Below are 17698 nucleotides of genomic sequence, written 5' to 3'. Positions count from 1 at the left end.
TATTTGTCTTCTTCTGCTTTGTACTGTTTAGGAAATTTGTGGGGGAGGCATGGTTATCTCTATAACCATCTAAGGGTTAAATATTATGTGTGGCCCCATATCTCTGGTCCAGTGTTGGGGAATATTTTCATTGATTTACGTAGGTGTTCTAGCTCAGTAAAGAATGACCCTGTGTTTGGCAAGAAAACAGACATGGAAACTGTACTCACAGCCAAATTTACAAGAATAAAGTAATTGGTTAAGGTAAAAGGAAATGATTTTGACAGACTTAAACTCTTGGGGTGGGTTAGAAATCCACCAAAATTCAGGATTCACGTGCATTTTTATCTTGAAGTGGAAGAATCCAACATAAAGTGGAAAGCAGCTTTCTGTAAATGAAGTGCATTGGCACGTCCACCCTTTTTTACCACTGTGTTTTCAATTCCGTTGTGATACAGGTGGATCTGATGTATCCTGTCAACACTCTTTTTTACTTTCTCTGCTCTTTTTAGACTTAGAAGTAGATCAACCCAAAGAAGAAAAGAAAGAGTGCTACTATAATCTAAACGACGCCAGTCTTTGTGACAACGTGCTGGCCCCCAATGTCACCAAACAAGAATGCTGCTGTACCTCTGGTGCTGGGTGGGGAGATAACTGTGAGATTTTCCCCTGCCCGGTCTTGGGGACTGGTAAGAATTAGCTAAGTGCTGTGTTCATACTGGTATTTGTTGTGTGGTCTTCATGGGCCTTGGAATGTTCTCATTTGGGTTATTGAAGCCTTGAAATGGTAACATCTACTGGTACCTGCCATTGTCTAATTGAAGTGAGATTACCTTAGAGTGGGTTTCATTCAGGGCTGGACCCATACCCTTATCCCACTTCAGTATGAATTCTTAAACTTCTGTTTCTCACAGAATATGCTGTTATAGTGATATTCCATATAATATTTTGGCAGAAAGATAATTCAGTTTTATTCCATTTGTAAGGTAAAACTCATCATTTTTGGTAACAATGACACAGCATTATTCCTAACTGGAGCTTGCATATTTAAGCTAGGATTTTGGATTCTTATTGAAATTTGAAAATACTAGAGACCACAGTAATGGAGTGGTCATAACACACCATCGTACCCATAGCTAAAACATGTGTAAATAATATATGGGTGAACTAGCAAGGTTTTTTGTAAATTATACTTATGAAGTCATTAGGTTTATTTGCACCTAGTCTGTAATTTTTGAGATTGTACTGAATTTATTTGTCTGAATTTAGATGGCAAGATTTGCCTTAAAGTCTCTGAGTCTGAGAAAGCAAAACTGAATTTAAAACATACTCGTGGAAGATATTGGGTTTTTTTTTTTCAACTTTTTTTCCCCCTTATCTCTCCTGAAATCAGCTGAATTCACGGAAATGTGTCCCAGAGGGAAAGGTTTTGTCCCCACTGGAGAATCCTCTTACGACGTTGATGGCGAGAACTATAAAGGTCAGAATCAAGCAGAAACTAATTTGCAATGTGTGTGCATATTTGACATTCAGGTAAACGCGTGGCTTGGGTTAGGCAGAAGAAGAATTCTTTTCAGCCATGGAAACTAATTACAAAGCCTTGAATCCTACCATTGGAAGAAGGTTTCAATGGACTCTAGGGAGAACCGTGGCTTGGGCGTTACAACACTTAAGGCTGTATGACAGTGGGACTTCACTTAAGATTCTGAGTTTCCACTTCTGAGATAGGAATAATGTTTCAAGCGTTATCATGAGGATTAAATGAGATAACATATGTAAAAGTACTTAACACAAAATTCTGTACTTAATAAATTCATTCTTTCATTGTAGAATTATATCAGAAATCATATGTTAGGACCAATACAAATTGGACCATCATCATGTTGGCCTTTAATGGTCATCAACAAAGCAAAGGTTCTTGCCTTTTTAGAAAGCATCCTACTTTGCTAGGACCATTTACTAATGGCCACAGATTAATAATAAGGAATGGAAAGGAAGAAAGCAAAAGTAGATGTGTGTTTTATATATTTAATGCTATTAGCCTGTAATTCTAAAATAAATGTGCAGCTTTTTAATTTTGGTGAAATTTAAACTACAGATATGAGTACTTCCTCATTAACCACTAACTTTTAACATTTCAGTGATAGAGATATTATGACCTTTTATATACAAAGTGATTTTTTTTCTTTACAGTTTAATATTGAAAACTGTTAAGTGGCTGGAAAACAGACTAAAAACATTTTTATTGTCTATCCATTTTTTCAAACCAGTGTTTTACTAACATGGTATAATTCAGCAGCTGGATAAGAAATTCCATATGTGTTTTTTTAAGTACATCTATGATTTAATTCAATGAAATAACAGGACTTAGTTGGCAAAATGTGTTTAACGGTTTTCAAATTCGCAAATATCATATACTATGTTCTTTCAGAGATGTAGTTAAATTTCACTTTGTGCTGTGAAGTGGAGCCCTGATTTCACCATAAAGTCATCCTCTTTTTTAAAATAAAAATAAATTCCTCTTCACCCTATCTTAGCAGTGCTGTAAATGGTTGAAAGAATGTTAGATTCGGATTCAAACAGTCATATATTGTCGACTTGGTTTTGCCATTTTCCAGCTGTGTAACTTTGAGCAATTTATCTATGAGGTCTCCAGTTTTTTAAATGAGGACTAGATGACATTAGCTTTAAAATGTTAGAAATGATGCTAATAATACTTGCACAAAAGCAATAGATCACACTTTTTGAGTGTATACCGAGTCCTCTGCATGGATTTTCTCATTGAATCCTTTCAATCCTATCAGGTCAATGCTCCTCTTATCTCCAGTTTACGATTGAGTAAACTGAGGTTTGTGGACAATAAGCTCTGTAAATTCTGTGGAGGAATGGGTCTGCCAGCATTCTTAGCAGCTGTGCTTTCATTAGCTCATTATCAAGAAAGAAGACTTCCATCAAGTTGCATCAAACTCTTCGTGGGAGTTTTCTTCATCTCAACTAGTTAATGGGCCAAAATATACATTTTTAGAAAGGCACATGTCTTAAAGGCTATTTTCTTCAGAGAATATTATTGGTGCCATTATGGAACCCGTAGACTATTTCATCAGATACGAGGTAGCATCTCCGAAGCTCTATTTACAAATATACCTTCTCTGATAATGTTTTGGGCATTGCTCCTTAAACAGAGAAGCCTGATTATATTTCTACCTCTGTGAATTAGTCCTAACTTTAAGAATTTGATATTGCTGTGTTTTTAAGACTCTTTGTAATATAAATATTACAATATCTAACTTGCCCAATATTGGTTAGACTCTTCTATTTAACTGAAAATCCCCAAATAACTCCTCTTTCTAAATATTTCTCCATTTTTCCCCCATAGATGCAGATGAATGCCTACTTTTTGGACAGGAAATCTGCAAAAATGGCTTCTGTTTGAACACTCAGCCTGGTTATGAATGCTACTGTAAGCAGGGGACATACTATGATCCCATCAAATTGCAGTGCTTTGGTAAGTTTTAAGAGGATATAGTGTGATGTGCTATGCAAATACATGGAAAAAATAAGTAATGCTACATATAAAAACAATTTCTTTGAATCTAAATCATGTGTTGAAAAGATCTGTAAATGTTTTATGGATCTTTTTCTTGAGCAATATTTAAGAAAATAAAAACTCTTCATACTACTATTTGAATAGATTTCAAAGAGTTAATATTCAATGTAGAATTATAATTCAGGTCACTGGTATAACTGAAGTGTTCTTTTGGTCTGGGGAGCCTCCTGTTTCATCACTCATACCATGCACTGAAAGTCATTTTTAAATACTGACCCAGACTTTAATGCCTAAGCAGAAAACCATATACACTAGGCAGAAAGACATAGCAAAAGGAAATAATTTAAAAACTGTCATAAAGAGACATTTTATCTTAAATTTCTAAGCATATCCTGTTCTTAAATGTTTTCTTTCCTTATTTAATGTCAGCAGCTGTAGGGCAATGTTATTTTTCCAATCAATACAACTTAACATTTTTATAGTTGGAGCTGTTCTCTTTTGGATGATGACGTATAGCTGATTAAAATGTGGCAGCCCCTGGAATCTGGACTAAATTTAGCAGTGTATTAAGTTTGGCTAAGTGTATGAGGTGCAGCTGATTGCTGATTTTCTTTCACTTTTTTTCTCTTAAGATATAGATGAGTGTCAAGACCCCAACAGTTGTATTGATGGCCAGTGCGTTAATACAGAAGGCTCTTATAACTGCTTCTGTACCCACCCAATGGTCCTGGATGCTTCGGAAAAAAGATGTATCCGACCAACTGAATCACATGGTATGTTTGGATATGAGATGCAAGTCTGTGTCCAAATAAATGTCATAAGGTTTTCCTTTTGACTGAAATGTGAGCTGTTGGAAAATTAAAAAATTGATTCCTTGGGTATTTTGGAATAATTAAAATGAGATGCTAAGAGAAAGAATAAGATGCGTATCATCAATATGTAGGAGATTTAACACCTTGCATACACTGATTTAATGGACAGCAGAATACGGAGTGGCTGAGCAGATGGCAGAGCTGTTCAGTGTCTGAGGGTTGATCACATTGAACCATTGAAGGCAACTGAGGAAGATGTAAGTTGAGGGAAAAATAATTAGGTTTGCTTGACTGGACTGGAGGACACAGGTGAGGCTGGACAGAGCAGAGGGCAGAATTCATCAGATTGGTGGAGGACTCTGAAGTCCATCGGTAGGAATCCCTGTTCATCCCCGAGAAGGTAATGTGCCACTGACTGATCAGTGGCTTAATTGATCAGTGTATCAGCACGTTCAGGAGGCGGCTTTGGTCGAAATCAATTGGAAAGTAGAAAGGTTCGCGTTAAGGACCCTAGGATGAAGTATTACTAGTTCAGGGCTTCGGCAAATGAAATGGATGAAAAAGGACGAATCCCAAAAATTTTATGTAGAAAGAAATAGTAGGATTTGACAGACAAGTAAATGTGAAACATCAAAGATCAGAAGAATAAGAAGTCCATCAGGATTATGAAGTACAGGCAAGACAGTGGAGGGTTTTATGTAATGATGGAAGCAACAGAGGGAAGGATTTAATTGGAACATGATGGGCAGGTTGAATTTCAGCTGATGGGAGTGACACCCAGTTGGAGATGACAGAGGTTTGATCCATGGAAAGACCCAGACTGGCCTCAGACTTTTGCTTGGAAGTCACTCTTAGAAATAGGGATGGAAACTTTGAGACTCGCTGGCTTCTACCACAGTGTTTATGAAATAGGAATAACAGTGCAATTGTCATGGAACCATGTCTTCCCTTTCAGAACAAATTGAAGAAACCGATGTCTACCAAGATCTGTGCTGGGAACATCTGAGTGATGAGTATGTGTGTAGCCGGCCTCTTGTTGGCAAGCAGACAACATATACTGAGTGCTGCTGTTTGTATGGAGAGGCCTGGGGCATGCAGTGCGCCCTCTGCCCCATGAAAGATTCAGGTGAGCCCTTACCTAGTTCCTTCTATTGCAGGCCTTTGGAAGTATCCTTTGGAGCCTGACAATCCTCTTTTACTTATATATCTTCACCTGCACTCCTGATAGCTTGCTTTCATCAGAGGGGTGTGTGTGTGCGCGCACGTGCGTGTTTAGGGAGTGGAAGAGCAGGACTGCATAACATCCGGCTCCTGGTTTACCTCCAATCCAGACCTTGTCATTAATTTTTTTTTTTTTTTTTTTTTTTTTTTTTTGCGGTACACGGGCCTCTCACCGCTGTGGTCTCTCCCGTTGCGGAGCACAGGCTCCGGACGCACAGGCTCAGTGGCCATGGCTCACGGGCCCAGCCGCTCCACGGCATGTGGGATCTTCCCGGACTGGGGCACGAACCCATGTCCCCTGCATCGGCAGGTGGACTCTCAACCACTGCGCCACCAGGGAAGCCCTTGTCATTAATTTTTGAAACCCTCATTCCATTTCCCCAAAGAATGCTAAATAACCCAAAGAAATATAATGCATCTTAGTAGTTGGTGGCATAGGTCTTTAGAATTTATATTTCCTGATACTTCTTTTTTTTTTTTTCCCCCTACAGTCCTTCTCATTTCTAACAGTTTCTACTTAGAGCAAAAAGTATTAATATAGACAGTATAGGTCAAAGCCCAAGTTTTTATGTCAACCTCTTTGTGGGAGAGATCACAGAAGGGTTAGAACCATAAAGGAAGAGAGTAGAAAGTAAGTAAAATGTACTTGAACAAATCTCCTTGACTTTCAAGTTTTAGACCTGGGGTTAAAACCTTTGGTCAAATGGAAAAAAAATGGGACTGGCTAAGCTCTCAGTTTCCTCCCCTCTCCTCGTGTGGGAGGAGGGCTGGAAGGTGCTGACTCTTGGCTCCCAGGCTGGGCTACTTGGTGACTGTTGGGTTGTGCGCTGATTGCTTATTTCTCTTCTTGACGCTGCAGCTACTTACTGCCTGTTAAAGAAAAGCACTTGAAAGTGTTCAGTATAGCATTTTGTCTTTGGCTATAGAATCGATTTGTTAAAGCTGGAAAAATACTGTGTGGATATAAAGTGAAAGAGTTTATAATGAACAAATTCTCAGAATGGCCAAGAGGGGAAGAATTGCTTGAAAAGAGGAACTGCATTAATTTTTAGTTAATTAGAATGTAATCTTCAAGATATTTAATAATAAATTAGCTTTTTAGCTTGGAAGTAACTGAAACCAATGTAGCACAAAAAAAGAAAGTAATTTGAAATGCCAGAAAAGGAAAAGGAACAGCAAAGGATGAAGAGCAACCTCTTAAAGATATAGATGGTAATGATAGTAGCCCAGAAATGGAAAGAGGTTGGGTTCTGGGGCCAGAAAAATCTGGATCTGGAATTCAGAACTGCCCACAGCAGCTGCGTGACTTGGGGAAAAAGAACCTCACCCAATGCAGCTCATTAATGGAGGCATCTGTCTTGTTGGGTTGTTGTGAGAACTGGGAGGTTGTAGATAGGGTAGGAACACAAGGAGTGGGGTATATTATTAGTGTCACTATAGCCTCTGTCCTAAGAGGCAATTGCCACAAGGAGAAGAAGGTGAAATCTTAAGGAAGTGACTATAATATATATGACTTGAGTCATCTTCTCACGATGCTTGAATACCTCAAACCTTTCTACTTAGGCAGTGTTTTTATTGTTTAATTTTTTTTGCATGTTTTATATGTATGTTTTACTTTTTTTTTTACATCTTTATTGGAGTATAATTGCTTTACAATGGTGTGTTAGTTTCTGCTTTATAACAAAGTGAATCAGTTATACATACACATATGTTCCCATATCTCTTCCCTCTTGCGTCTCCCTCCCTCCCACCCTCCCTACCCCACCCCTCCAGGCGGTCACAAAGCACTGAGCTGATCTCCCTGTGCTATATTGTTTAATTTTTTTAAAAAATATATCATTCTTCTAAAGAATTAATCAAAGAGGTTATGTCCCCCTCCATCTACCCCATCACAGCTGAACTCTGCTCCTTGAAGGTGTTCACTCTTTTTTTTTAATTGAAGTACAGTGTTGATGTACCAGTGGTACATGTAATGTACCATTACAGGTGTACAATGTAATTATTCACAATTTTTAAACATTATACTCCATTTATAGTTATTGTGAAATATTGGCTATATTCCCCATGTTGTACAATATATCCTTATAACTTATTTTATACCTAATAGCTTGTACCTCTGAAGATGTTCACTCTTAACAGTTGGTTTTAATTATCCAAGTCTTTTTTCTATACGTTAATTATTGTTATATTTTTAATCCATATTAGTTATTATAAATTTATATTTAAGAGAATATTTAAAGCTGAAATCCGTATCATCGATCTGAGGCACACGTTTTTTGATTTACGCGTTAGCATCTCTGAAATTGGGGGTATCTTACAATTGATGGCATCTATTAATGGCCACAAGCAATTTTTTCACATTTTAGTGTCTGTTATATCAGGATGTATTTTGAAATCTAGGATATCTTAGAACTGGTGAAGGATGGTAACTTTTAAATGGCTGCACAGACTCTGTTTTATGGATGTACAGGCATACCTTGGAGATATTATGGGTTCAGTTCCAGACCACCACAATAAAGTGAATATTGCAATAAAGCAAGTCACCCAAATTTTTTGGTTTCCCAGGGCATATAAAAGTTAAATTTACACTGTACAGTGTTTATGTCTGTTAAGTGTGCAATAGCATTATGTCTAAAAAAATATACATGACAGTTAAAAATACTGTATTGCTAAAAAATGCTAACCATCACCTGAGGTTTCAGCAAGTCATCTTTTTGTTGGTGGAGGGTCTTGCCTCGCTATTGGTAGCTGCTGACTGATCAGGGAGGTGATTGCTGGGGATGGGGGTGACTGTGGTAATTTCTTAAAACAGCCAACAGTGAAGTTTGCACCTCAATTGATTCTGCCTTGACAAACGATTTCTCTGTGGTATGCAATGCTGTTTAATAGCATTTTCCCTAGAGTAGAGCTTCCTTCAGAATTCAAGTCAGTCCTCTCAACCCCTGCTGCTGCTTTCTCAATTAGTTTTATGTAATATTCTAAATCCTTTGTTTCAACAGTTAAGTTTACTGTCTCATATAGGTGGGGTTTGTGGCACCCTACAACAATTACAATAGTAACATCAAAGATCACTAATACCATAACAAATATAGTAATAGTGGTAAAGTTTGAAATATTATGAGAATTTCCAAAATGTGACACAGACAGGCAGTGAGCGAATGTGGTTGGAAATATGGTGCAATAGTCTTGCTTGATGCAAGGTGGCCACAAGCCTTCAATTTGTTTAAAAAAAAAAAAAACACACACAGTAAAGCGAAGCACAGTAGAACAAGGTATGACTGTACCATGGTTTATTTAATCACCTCCAGCACTGGACATTTGGGCTGTCTGTCTCCCCCACCCCCTGCCCTTCCCCAGTCTTGATTTTCCTATTATAAACAATGCTGCAATGAACCTTCACATATGTATCTTATATATAGCTGTGGAAGTGTCTTGATAAGAAAATTCCTACAAATGAAAATACTATACTATATTACTCTCCAAAAAATACAGGACAGATTTACACTCACATTGACAGTGTTTGAAATGCCTTTTCCTCATACCCTTTTACTACTAGATATTCTCAGCTTTTAAAATTGTTATCCTATGGGTAAGAAGGGTATCTTATATGCGTCTCCCTATTTCTAGGGAATTGGAGCATCTTTTCCTTGTTTATAGATGATTTGTATTCCTTTGTCAGGGAATTATATCCTTTGCCCATTTCTTTGGTTGGACTTTGTGTCTTTTTCTTGCTGATTTGTAGGAGCGTTGTGCGTATTCTGTCCACAACCCCAACATTTGGGTTTTGGAAACTTCTTTATGAAAGGTTCTGCATGTATTTTCATTTTATTCTGTCCCTGTCCTGATGCTGTGATATTAAGTATTTACTGAATGAAAATCTGATGAGCTAGTTGCCTCTGCAAACCAAATCTAATTGACTAAGTTTTTAAAAGAATATTCAAGTTATTTTGGTGTTAGAAATGAATTTTAGAATATTGCATCAGTTATCTTTAACTGAGGCTTTACAAAACAAAATTTTAAATGTAAATTCAAACAAATCTATGTGAACAAATATATACTGTATAATATTTTTAGGAAAGTATGGGGTACGAGGAAATAGTGGTACCACGTGCCAAATTAAGAAAAAAAAGCTTAGTATCTTTGCTGCGCTCTTTCTAGCTTATATATGCACAGTACTGGTGATAAATTTTCCAAAAAGAATCACTAGTCTACAGTCAGCCAAATCCTCAAAAATCAGTGATTTTCAGTCTTTTATTTTTTTAGAAAAAGGTAGTCTTTTGTCAACTGAATTATTATTTTAACTTCCAATATATATAAATTCATTAACATCAAAGCTGCTGGAGCTGCTGGTAGGGAGAACAACTAGTTAGGCTCTCGAGGTATCTGTGAAGGACCCCAGGGTTCCAGGAAACACATATTGAAAAACACTATTCTGTTTCTGTTGGAGTGTAGGAAGTAGTTAGACATCCCAGAAGGAGTATTTCTTTTATACTCCTGAATTTATGGGCCTTGAGCTAGACTTAGGGATACTCTACCCTGAATCCAGGGAGAAGCCCACGGCAAAGTTAAGCAGTTTTTCCAGAGGCCCTGTGATTAGCTGGCATTTCCTTGATTGGTACCTGATGTTCTGGTCATATCTACACCAAACCATCTCCCGTGGAGCATGTTTCTGCCCGAGTATAGCAAGCAACAAGACCCAGAGCAGAGGGGTTAGCACATGGACTCTGAAGCCAGGTTGCCTGGGTGGGAATCCTGGTTTGGCAACTTTCTATCTCCACAGCCTTGTTCCTTTGTCTCTCTGTGCCTTAGTTTCCTCACACGAAACTAACATCACCTGCCTCACAGGGTTGTTGGAAGAATCAGTTAATACATGAACACTTAGCATAGTGCTTGACACGTAGTAAGCGTCAGAAGGCTGTAGCACCTAATGCTACGACTGCCGGGCGAGTCAGATCAAATGCATTTTCAAATGTAAATGAAATCTAAGGTTCTTATGAAAAACACACTTACCTAATAGCATCTGAACATGAATTAAGAAATTAAGGATAGACAAATGCAGAAATAATTGTCCTCATATAAAACTTTCTCTTCTAGACCACTGCTTCATAAACATTAATGGGCATGTTAATTACCTGGTGATGTTATTAAAAAAAAAAAAGATTCTGGTTTCTAGGTGGAGGTGGGTGGGCAGGATTCTGCTTCTTAAGTCCCAATGCAATGCTGCTGCTGGTCTTCAGACCACACTAGCAAGGTTCTAGAGACACGTAGCAGCATTCAGCCGGATTTTGTTAAAACCGACTTTAATGCCGTTATTAATTTTTCGTAGAGGAAGCAGAGAATGTGTGAACTTTAAAACTGATTTGCTCATTCTGCCATTGAGCCTTTTAAATGTTGCTCTTCAGGAATACATGATAGTTGAGAAAGGACCATATTGTCTATTTGTTAATAAAAGCACTGGATGAATTCCAGCCTGTCAGGCACTGAACCTTCCAGTTTCCCTAGGAATGCAGCACTGCTTTGGGGAACAATTAGTTACTGATGGAAACAGTGCTGGAGGAATTTAAGTAATAAATCGCAGTGCTTGTCATCAGCTTTGAGCATTAAAGTGCAGTGTAAAGTAAAGCTTTGGCTCCCAAACAGGCTTTCACACTTCTGGTCCAATAGGTTATGGGCACTAATTCTCACTAAGGCAGCAACTGCATCTGAGAATACTGGTAGTTGGAGGAGGTAGGAGTGGCTCCTGAAATAGTGTTCTCTGAAGTTAGATGGCAACTTGCAGATTGGTACCAGGTGCAGACTGGTACCACGTGCAGGGTGAGTGAGTGGAGGCTGATGGATTGTGTCAGGGTAACTTTACATGAGAAGAATTGCCTAGTTGTACCATTCAGTACATTTCTGGAGCTGCTTGGGGCTCCCATTTTAATCCTCAGCTAAAGTCTGGGAGGCCAGACACCAGGCATTAGGAGGTTTCAGATGGTTGAGGGCGGCCCGGCAGTGAGTTTGCTGAAGTGGTCGTGTCCTGACATCCTCCCCCTCCTCAGCCTCTGGAGTTTCTCTTTTTTTTTTTTTTTTTTTTTGTGTGTGTGTGTGTGTGGTACGTGGGCCTCTCACTGCTGTGGCCTCTCCTGTTGCAGAGCACAGGCTCCGGACGCGCAGGCTCAGTGGCCATGGCTCACGGGCCCAGCCGCTCCGTGGCATGTGGGATCTTCCCGGACCGGGGCACGAACCCATGTCCCCTGCATCGGCAGGCGGACTCTCAACCACTGTGCCACCAGGGAAGCCCTGGAGTTTCTCTTATTCCTGCCCCAGCATCCTCTTCTTCTCCTACCCCTCTCAATACCCTCTAATCCTGCCTGTTCTTAAAAAAATTTTTTTTTCCCTTGGTTTGGGGGGAGTGGCTGAACTGCTTTGGGAGGACCATCAAATTTGGGTTCTTTATCACGATATCATAGCCAGCCTCTGAGAGAAAAAGCTATTCGAAAAACCAAGTCAGGAAAGACAAACTACTGTGTCCATATTTTGAATGAGAAAGGGTGGTCATTGTTTGATCTTTCTGGAAATTTTCAGTGCCGTGCTAGAAGGAAGTCAGGAACCCTCAAATCTGGAGTTTATTGAATACAAGTTTTATGTAGCTTGGTTTTTCTGGGTCTCCACCTGAGTAAAAAAATGATGGTAGCCGACATGTGTATAACACAATGCCAGGCACCATCAAGAGGCTTTCCATCAATTAAGATATTTAATTCTCCAAGCCATCCTATGAGGTAACTATATAATTACCTCCTTTTGGGGGGAGAGGAACTGAGACACACAAGATTACCATCCGTGGTCAGATACCAGGAAGTGGCAGATTCAAATCTAGGCATCCGTGCTATCAACCACTTTAGTGTTACCCCAGTCCCTATCTCCCCAAGGTCTCAAAGCACTTCTTAGATAATTAGTATCACTTAGAATATAAAAGTAACAAAGTGAAAATTTAAAGATGAGATTTTTTTTCAATTTCCTCATGCGTTGTGTGCTTAGAGAGAAACTCTACAGCCTTAGAGCCAGTCAGTAAGCTTAGCCAACTTAGACTCTGTATCAGAGTCGAGCACACGGTGGCCATAATAGATAACAATACATACTTGATGAATTAATGGATTAAAGCAAGTCAGTAATCCTCAGTGAATTAAACTGTTGGTGATGCCTAGCACATAGATAAAATGAACTTTTAATGTTTTTATTTATTGCTACTCTTAAAAGTATAAACTCAAAATTTTCTGGAAAAATGTACCTATGGGTTACAAGATATGTAGGGTGCTATTGTCTCATGGAAATAAAAACCTATTGACCTGCAAATGAAAGAAAATTAAACACATTTGAACACTGGAATCTAAAGTACCCAGGGATCCCAGTGTCTGTGGTTATCTTGTTAAAATAATTAGACTTCTGTTAAGTAAATTATTAAAATAATTAGACTTATTGTGAACAAACGGAACATAAAGAATGATAAAGTCTTGATCTAAAACGTAGAAGAAATTTTGAGGGGAGACTTAGTGTGTTGAGAGATTGCCACCTCTTGGTTGATACAGTGTACTGCACCACAGGTGTTTTAACCTCTGAAGTACTAGGTGCAGGTCAGGCATAGAAAGGTCACAGCGGGGTTAAAAAAAAAAATCTCCAAGGAAACTGAAGTGCCACAAAAGAAATTGGCAAATGCTTAAAATTTTTTGTGAAACACTGCTGTCGATCAAAATGTGGAGGCATCGGTCCTCTCAGTTTTGCTCACAGAGCAATTCAAAAATATAGATATATAGACAGAGTTGATAAGAAAACTCTGGTTGTGGGAATAGAGATTATCCTTGTCCTTGAGTGCCAGGAAGAAAAATATAATCATTACGGCATAAGAAAAATTTGAAATCAATTCTGTCAGTAAAGAATCCTATAGATCATAATATAGATTTATGTCTAATTCTTATTTTTTAAAAAGTCAAATAACAACATATTTAGTAAACTATTACATGCAAGGTACAGTTAGTAAGAACCGTGTCTGAAATGCAGTCTAAATTACTTATAGTTTGCCTGTCTTCAGTTTCAGTTAAATTATCTACGTATTCCTTCATTTCATTTTTTACTTGAACCACCTACAAGGCAACATCTAGGCAATAAATTTTGGAGCAGACGTACAGTCTGTATTTACAGGAAATGTAAAATTCTGTAGAACTGACATGATATAAAATTATGTTGTACCACTAAATTAGAAGTTCATTCCTCAACGTTGCTCATTCAAATGTACAGATAACATCCTTATGTAATAAATTCATCATCTCCTGTGACACACTATTTTTTAATACTTCCTAGTAACTTATCCACCCCGTCTTTTCATATGGTTTTGCAAGAGTGAAAGAATCTGGAATCTGTCTTTGAACAGTTAAGCTAGTGATTTCTTTCCTGTCTGTGCATGGCTCTTACCTGTTCCCAAAGATCTGAGTGTAAGAAATTTCATAATACCCTTGGAGGTGTGAAGGAAGACAGGGATTTGACTCATGGACTAAACTTGAAAAAATATTGTAATTGGGCAGTGGTTGCAAAAGGCCTTTCAGCAGTCACAGTTTAAAGGCTTTTCCAAGAACTATGTTTCCAAAGAATGTTAATAATAAGTCTGGAACATCCTACATGTGAGGCACAGTGAGTGGTCACCGCCTTTGGTGTGGGCAGTCCAGGGATCTCGTTCTGCTTTTGGCATTGCTTCTGTCAATTGCACTGGGCGAGTTGCTTCAGTTTCCTATATGCGAAGTTGAGAACTCTTTTGAGGTTATGGTAATTAATACTCTGTAAGTATGAAAGCATTTATCATTGTGATCATAGATCCTGATTATTATGATCAAAGCAAGTGCAGCTATTAATAAGCTATAGTGGAGAATGTAAACCAAACTGGAAAGCTATAAAAGGCCTCCTAATTTGAGTGGCCACCATATGTGTACACTGTATATACAGAGAGAATACTCTCAGAGGTAAGTGGTCCAGTTCTTTGGGACAGAATTCTTGGTATCCATGGAACTAGACTGAATTGGATACCATATGGAAGGACAAGTACGCAATTTATATTGTTTCTTATTGAAAAGATTCTTTGTATTTATTTAGAAGGCTACCCCTTATTTTCCTGAAAAGGGTGAAAGTACTTTTCTCACTATAAAAGGCTTATTGCAAAATAAAATTTAGTAGTGAATTATGCACATAGAGCCTTGGTATTAAATGTGGTCATTACGTTAGTTTCCTCACTTGTAAAATGGTAGTAGCAACATCTTCCTGAGGATTGTTTGAGGGTTAAAAATGTGGTAACACATGTTAGATGCTTGGCATACAGTAAATGCTTCGTAGGTGTTAGCGATGATCATAGATCAAATCTTGTTCCAGGATATGAGTTGAGCTAATGATTATTCCCCATTGTTACCTCACTATACAGTGCTAGAAGTCTCTTTAAAAGTAAGCAAGAGTCAAAGACGATGAGGGGCAGGTGAGGGTTTGGGGACTAACGCAGAGCCAGATAATCTCTGCAGCCGCTGAGAGAACCTGCTGCTTCTGTGCCGCTCGAGGCTCCCAGGCTACCAGTGTGAGTTATTATATAATGTCTGAGAGAGGCCTTGTGCCTGGAAAAGACCATTCAGGGTTGGGTTTTAAATGAACATTCAGTGTATCCAATTTATCAATGTTAAAACCTGGACTTACCTAAGAATTTAAGTTCAACGTAAACATTTTGTCCTTCTGTTTATAAGTCCAATATTTTTATATAAAATAAGATCAAGTTTTATTTTGTGATTAATGTTTATATAGCTCAAGGAACAGATTAAACTTTCCTTGAGAGTTATTTCTGTATCAAAACTCTGTTAATTAAGTCTCTAACACTTTGGCCTCTGATTTATAAATTTTATGTATTTGATTTTATCTCATGCATTTTATATACCTGAAAGGGCAGCCTCCAATTCTAATAAGCATTTTTTTCTTAGGTATTTAAGCAGCTCTTATCAATCTAATAAATCAAACTTAAAATGCAACAAATTGAATTCCCTAATGAATCTAAATACTTACTGACCTAATAGAGTTCTGTGAATTCTCATGTAATATAAAATCCTAGATATTTCAAATTGAAATCACAAGGCCCATCAGATTATCTAGTATATGGTTCTCTTAAACATTATAGACATATTAAATAACAACAACAAAAAAACCCTTACTCTGAAACTTTCACAGTAAAGTATTAATATTCTAAACTTAATGTATGTCATTATCTGTGTAGCAGAATTATCATCTTAGGCCAGCTAAGGTTACTGGGTAGAAAAATTCATGACTGTGATTGTCAGTTATTAGAGAATTAAGACCAGGACATGGGATGTGTATACGCACAGTGTGAGTCTAAGTAGCCATGTGTGACATGCGGAGCACATTCTATTGTTTCCATGTTAACAGGGGACCCCACGTGTTCCTAATGTGTACTGTTTTTATAAGCAATACCTTCCATTGCAGTGACTCTCAAGGGAATAATAGGGCAGATAAAATTAATAAAAGCTTTTCTCTAACTACACATAACTCCCTTCAAGAATCAGGTACCTTCTGCTAAAGGTATGTGCTCACCTTATTGAAATTCTCTACCACACAAATGACAAACTTCCCCTGACCCAGTAAAGAAGGTTTGGGGCAATATTCAGGGTTCTCCAGAAAAACAGAACCAATAGGAGAGAGAGAAAGAGAGAAAGATTGATTGATTGATTGATTGAGTCACTGATTCATTTTAAGGAATTGGCTCATGTGATTATAGAAGCTGGTAAATTCAAAATCTCTAGGGTGGCCTGATGTTGTGGAGGCCCAAAGAAAGCCGAGGTTCCAGGTCAAAAGCCGTCAGCCAGAAAGAGCCAGTTTTGTAGATGACGTCTGAAGTCCAAAGGCAGTTGGGCAGTGGGCAGTGGAATTCTCTTTCTCATAGGAGGGCCAGTCTTTCTGTTCTAATCAAGCCATCAACCCATTGAAGGAGGCCCACTCACATTATGGAGGGTAATTTGATTTACTCAGATCCACCAATGTAAATGTTAACCCCATCCAGAAACACCCAAAATAATGTTTGACCAACTTCATCTGGGCACTCCGTGGCCTAACCTAGTTGACACATGATATTAGCCATCACAACTGGGATTGAAAAAAAGGTTGAGAACCAGTTAAAGAAAATATTTCCATTTTGTAGAGCTTCTCCAGCTCCCACTACCATCCTGTACAAACACACACTTAAGCAAAGGTCTTTATTTTCAGTTGGGAGTGAAATGTCGTTCTTCTCCTTCCCCAGATATACACTGGAAAAGGGCAGGGAGGAGGTGGGATCCTGAACACTCAATCAGGACCCCCGGCTGGACAGGGCTTTTATGGCAGGTCAGGGAAAACCAGGAAAGAGATATTGGACTTGTGGAAGGGAGTGAATAAACAGGAATGAATGATACAAAGGCCAGGCACAAAAAGAGGGACTGCATGAGAGGAAGAACACTAGAAATGAAGCCAAATGCGGATTCTTAAAACAACATTGTTTGGGGCAGGTACTTTTAAGGAAGAGAAAGCAATGGGCAAGTAAGCCATGTTCAGGTTATGATCATATTGCAGTCATATTAGGAAACATGATTTGTCTCAGGGTAAGGAAAGCTAAAAAGGAAAATTAAACTCTCATAAAGGGGAAAACTTACTCCATTTCCTGCTAAACTGTTGGTGACAGAACTTGGGAGGAGTGTCCTGGAACTGGGCTGCAGTTCCCAAACCCAATTCCCTGGAGTTGGTGTGAGTCAGCGAGGGTTTGGGATGCCAGCTGGGAAGGATCAGCACACTGGTTGAAGCTGTCTCAGTGGCCTCAGGAACTATTATAGAACAGCTAAATGGGATGGGAATTTGATGGAAAGATGGAAAGTTGGTGATAAGAACACTTCTGAAATTTTAGTTTGTGTACGATTTGGACTTTGGGGTATCAATTTTATTTTTATTTTTGTTGCTGTTGGAAATAAGTTTTTTTTTATTACATCTTTATTGGAGTATAATTGCTTTACAATGGTGTGTTAGTTTCTGCTCTATAACAAAGTGAATCAGTTATACATATACATATGTTCCCATATCTCTTCCCTCTTGTGTCTCC

The 17698-nt window shown here is 38.4% G+C and overlaps 1 protein-coding gene across 7 annotated transcripts in view; it reads left to right on the top strand.

The window, feature by feature from the left end:
* LTBP1 (latent transforming growth factor beta binding protein 1) overlaps positions 1–17698 on the top strand; it is a 423732-nt gene that overhangs the window by 386810 nt on the left and 19224 nt on the right. For all 7 annotated transcript variants that reach the window (XM_079941107.1, XM_079941105.1, XM_079941104.1 and 4 more), the window contains 5 exons: positions 492–668; positions 1373–1459; positions 3356–3484; positions 4159–4299; positions 5294–5464. In XM_079941107.1, coding sequence (XP_079797233.1) covers positions 492–668; positions 1373–1459; positions 3356–3484; positions 4159–4299; positions 5294–5464 — 705 coding nt within the window. The remainder of the gene's footprint in view (positions 1–491; positions 669–1372; positions 1460–3355; positions 3485–4158; positions 4300–5293; positions 5465–17698) is intronic.

This window comes from Stenella coeruleoalba (genome assembly GCF_951394435.1).
Source record: "Stenella coeruleoalba genome assembly, chromosome: 13".
Taxonomy (NCBI): domain Eukaryota; kingdom Metazoa; phylum Chordata; class Mammalia; order Artiodactyla; family Delphinidae; genus Stenella; species Stenella coeruleoalba.
This window is presented reverse-complemented; position numbering and strand designations above follow the sequence as displayed.